Source organism: Littorina saxatilis, linkage group LG4 (assembly GCF_037325665.1).
Source record: "Littorina saxatilis isolate snail1 linkage group LG4, US_GU_Lsax_2.0, whole genome shotgun sequence".
Lineage (NCBI taxonomy): Eukaryota > Metazoa > Mollusca > Gastropoda > Littorinimorpha > Littorinidae > Littorina > Littorina saxatilis.
The window spans coordinates 25,525,604-25,530,603 of record NC_090248.1 but is presented as its reverse complement, the minus strand read 5'-3'; the positions used below and the strand labels follow the sequence as shown (position 1 = coordinate 25,530,603).

The 5,000-nt window shown below is 41.7% G+C and overlaps 1 protein-coding gene across 1 annotated transcript in view; it reads left to right on the top strand.

Moving 5' to 3' along the window:
* LOC138963548 (uncharacterized) overlaps positions 1 to 5,000 on the top strand; it is a 9,600-nt gene that overhangs the window by 4,340 nt on the left and 260 nt on the right. The window contains exons 3-4 of the mRNA XM_070335410.1: positions 1 to 118; positions 3,868 to 5,000. The exon at positions 1 to 118 is cut by the window's left edge and continues 13 nt beyond it; the exon at positions 3,868 to 5,000 is cut by the window's right edge and continues 260 nt beyond it. Coding sequence (XP_070191511.1) covers positions 1 to 118; positions 3,868 to 4,763 — 1,014 coding nt within the window. The 3' untranslated portion in view covers positions 4,764 to 5,000. The remainder of the gene's footprint in view (positions 119 to 3,867) is intronic.

Sequence of the window (5,000 nt, the reverse complement as noted above, 5' to 3'; positions counted from 1 at the left end):
ATCTACGGGATAGTGGTAACAGCGTGCATGGTACTGCTGTCTCTCTGCATCTGTATTCGGATGAAAGCTGTTGCCGCCGCCAAACCCACTACAAGACGCCCCACCCGTCCTCTTCAAGGTAGGAGGGTTGTTGTTGATGTTGTCGTTGTTGTTGTTGTTGGTTTTGCTTCTGCTGGAAATGCGTTGTTAATTTGATGATGGTGTTTTTGGTGGTGGTGGGAATGATGAAGAAATTGAAGATATTACAAATGACGAGGAACATATTTGTTTTTAAATGTTCTTAATGGCTATGACTTGTTAGTCACGGACTAAGAGATAAACATTAAAAATATACGTTTAAAAAAACAGCACTTCGAACACATACACTGGTTGATGGAGAAAAAAAAATACAACAAAACGCTGTAAGCAGCATTATTGCACTTTTCCTGCATTGGTACCGTAAGACGAAAGTTAAAGAGTAGTGTTTCACGGTGCACTATCATAGATCACTTAGACAGTGTTTTGTTACAAGCACTTTGAAACACTCATCACGTGAAAGTCACCGAGCAAGGACATGACCGCATTGTTGTAACGCCGATACGCCCCGATACCCATGAAAATTGTTTTTAGTTCTGTAACGTCTGTTATAGGAGTTTAGCAAGAGTCTTCGATGGGGAAAGGCGTGGTGGTTGTGCTGGAACTGGTTTGTGTGTGTGTGTGTGTGTGTGTGTGTGTGTGTGTGTGTGTGTGTGTGTGTGTGTGTCTGTTTGTGTCTGTGTATGTCAGTGTGTGCGTGTGCGTGTGGTGAGCGTGTGTGTGTGTGTGTGTGTTTGTGTGTGTGTGTGTATGTGTGTGAGTGTGTGTGTGTGTGTGTGAGTGTGTGTGTGTGTGTGTGTGTGCGTGCGTGTAATTGTGTGCGTTTATTCGTCTGTCTGTCTGTCTGTCTGTCTGTCTGTTCTTCTTTATCTGTCTGTGTCTGTCAATGCATGAAGCAGGTGCTTAAATGCATTTTTTTGTAATTTTTGATGCATGATTAACAGAATTATTTAATTATTTAATTTTGATGACGATGACAACATCCCCTCTGTAGCGGATGTTTAGTGGTTACACGGATCTCTTTGCTTATTAACACGGATGCTATTCTGCATATTTATGACAGCAAGCCCTCCGCTATGAGAGAAAATAACAAGCAATGATTTAACCTTCGCCCGACCTGGTTATCGACTACACACGGAAGACATCGTGGGGCCGTGCGGACACATGCCTCTCAAAGAAGGAAACATGTGCGTACCCTTCCGTATATAGACCCATGCTTTCCAAAGAAGCAAAAACATGCATCCCCTTCCGTAGACGCCGTGGTTAAATTTCCGCGAGAAGTAATTAAATTAAATTATTAATTTAATTATTACTGTGCGGACTAAAGCTTCTCAAAAAAGGAAAAACGTGAATACCCTTCTGTAGACGTCGTGGGGCCGTGTGGACCCACATTGTTATGTATGAATTTCGCTCTACGCGACTTGTTTATTAACTTCAAAATTAAGCAGATCGTAGAAAATTATGTTTAGAGCCAATACCTAAAGGTTTGTGACTTCTCTCCCTAGTTTTTATGTAAGTTCCTTTAGTTTGAGAAACATGGGTCCGCACGGCCCCACGATGTCTTCCGTGTGTAGTCTAAATTTGACCTTTGTTTTTTAATTACTTCTCGCTGAAAGTTAATGATCTTTTAGGACATAAGAGCTGTTTATGTGTCTGAGGCATTCTTAAAAGCTCATTAAAAAATTCCAACTGGTTTAAGAGATATTTGCAATTAAACACCCTTCTGGGTCCACACGGACTCACGACGACCGGCGAAGGTTAAAACAAATGGGACAAGAGAAAACAAGTCGCGTAAGGCGAAATTACTACATTTAGTCAAGCTGTGGAACTCACAGAATGAAACTGAACGTAGTCCGCCGCTAGTGCAAAAGGCAGTGAAAGTGACGAGCCTGTTTGGCGCGGCAGTTGTTGCTCTGTACTTCGATCATAGCACGCTTTACTGTACCTCTCTTCGTTTTAACTTTCTGAGCGTGTTTTTAATCCAAACATATCATATCTTTATGTTTTTGGAATCAGGAACCGACAAGGAATAAGATGAAATAGTTTTTAAATCGATTTCGGAAATTTAATTTTGATCATAATTTTTATATTTTTAATTTTCAGAGATTGTTTTTAATCCAAATATAACATATGTATATGTTTTTGGAATCAGAAAATGACGAAGAATAAGATGAAATTCTTTTGGGATCGTTTAATAAAAAAAATAATTTTAATTACAGGTTTCCGATTTTTAATGACCAAACTCACTCATTAGTTTTTAATCCACCAAGCTGAAATGCAATACCAAACCCCGGCCTTCGTCGAAGATTGCTTTGCCAAAATTTCAATCAATGTAATTGAAAAATGAGGGTGTGACAGTGCCGCCTCAACTTTTACAAAAAGCCGGATATGACGTCATCAAAGGTATTTATCGAAAAAATGAAAAAAAAACTGTCCGGGGATATAATACCCAGGAACTCTCATGTCAAATTTCATAAAGATCGGCCCAGTAGTTTAGTCTGAATCGCTCTACACACACACACAGACAGACACACACACACACACACACACACACACACACACACACACACACACACACACACACACACACACACACACATACACCACGACCCTCGTCTCGATTCCCCCCTCTATGTTAAAACATTTAGTCAAAACTTGACTAAATGTAAAAAGGAGAAAAAAAAAGCTATAAAAAGATAGCTAACCAAAAGATTGTTTTTTTTAAATCATACTTTCTTGTCTGTGCAAGGAGTTCTATATATATACCGCATGTAAAGTTTACAAATAGCATAATGGCGTCGACGACGACGATTAAGATGATGACGATGATGACGATGACGACCACGATGACCACGACTTCTACCTTGACAGATACAAAAAGTCGCGTAAGGCGAAATTACTACATTTAGTCAAGCTGTGGAACTCACAGAATGAAACTGAACGTAGTCCGCCGCTAGTGCAAAAGGCAGTGAAAGTGACGAGCCTGTTTGGCGCGGCAGCGGTTGCGCTGTGCTTCATATAGCACGCTTTACTGTACCTCTCTTCGTTTTAACTTTCTGAGCGTGTTTTTAATCCAAACATATCATATCTATATGTTTTTGGAATCAGGAACCGACAAGGAATAAGATGAAATAGTTTTTAAATCGATTTCGGAAATTTAATTTTGATCATAATTTTTATATTTTTAATTTTCAGAGATTGTTTTTAATCCAAATATAACATATGTATATGTTCTTGGAATCAGAAAATGACGAAGAATAAGATGAAATTCTTTTGGGATCGTTTAATAAAAAATAATTTTAATTACAAGTTTCCGATTTTTAATGACCAAACTCACTCATTAGTTTTTAAGCCACCAAGCTGAAATGCAATACCAAACCCCGGCCTTCGTCGAAGATTGCTTTGCCAAAATTTCAATCAATTTAGTTGAAAAATGAGGGTGTGACAGTGCCGCCTCAACCTTTACAAAAAGCCGGATATGACGTCATCAAAGGTATTTATCGAAAAAATAAAAAAACTGTTCGGGTATATCAGTCCCAGGAACTATCATGTCAAATTTCATAAAGATCGGTCCAGTAGTTTAGTCTGAATCGCTCTACACACACACACACACACACACACAGGGGACACACACACACACACACACACACACACACACACACACACACACACACACACACACACACACACACACACACACATACACCACGACCCTCGACTTGACTAAATGTAAAAACATGAACGACCATGTACCCTTTGTTCTTGATTTGTATCTCTCTTCCTAATCTTTAGATTCAAACCGAGAACCAGAACCTGAAGTGAACGAGGCCTTCGAGGAGGACCCTCCCCCTCCTTACTGGATGTGTGTGGCAGAGGACTCTCCCTCTGACGTCATCACGACGCCATCAATAGTGACGTCATCCGAGCCTGACGACTACGATGCGGCTGAACTCGTTCGAGCCCGGCTTTACACAATCACTGAAGAGGACCTGCGTCTACGGAGCAGGTCGGTGAGGACAACTTCGTCAGCCAACCCAGCGGATCTACCTGACGGAGTTCTTCTCCAGCCATCCTCGTTGAGTGCTTCCATGTTGGCTTCTACCTCTTCCACGTTTCCGTCAGTGCTTCCGTCAGCTTCTGTAACTCCAGACGCCAGCTTCAGTCAAGGCGCTGTCTTCATGTTCCTTCCAGGCGGTCAGATGTCTACAAACGTGCGTCCGACAATTCTACGATCGTCTGATGGCTCTCGTGTTGAAGACAGCTCAAGATCGGCAAAAGCCTCAAGTTCTTCGGTTACTGAGTCCCCGCCTCTAGTATCTGCTGCTGAGGTTCCGATCTCAGACGGTGATTCCCCAGAAACGGCTGCACCTACTAAATCTTCTTCATTAACATTGATGTTGTTAAACAATGTATCACCCCCACCAGCGTCAGTTAACACGCCATCACCTATGACGTCGTCTGATAATGCGTCAGTTAGCACTATGCCGTCGACGAAACCGTGCTCGGATAGTACGTCAGCAGCAACGTCATCAACGGCGACTACGTCACCGGCAGTGACACCATCAGACAAGGTGTCATTCGTGAGTGGCTCTGCCGTGACGGAAATACTCAGGCAGCTGTCCACTACTGGAATGGTGGTCGTCTTCCAGAAGAATGACGATGGGATAGCTGCAGAAGCAGAAAAATGAAATCCAACGAACAAAACATTTGAACTTTGCACTAGACTGTACTTTCTTTCTGGGTTAAGCGAACATGTTCAACTCAACAGATCTGTGCAGGTGTTAACACGGGATAAGAACATCCTTCAACACATGCCATATCTCAACAGCCTGGCTGCTTACTGTGCTAAGTGAGAATGCTTTGGTGCAATTCTGTAACACATGTTACATAGCCACTGGTGAATTAACAGAGAGAAAAATAAAGAA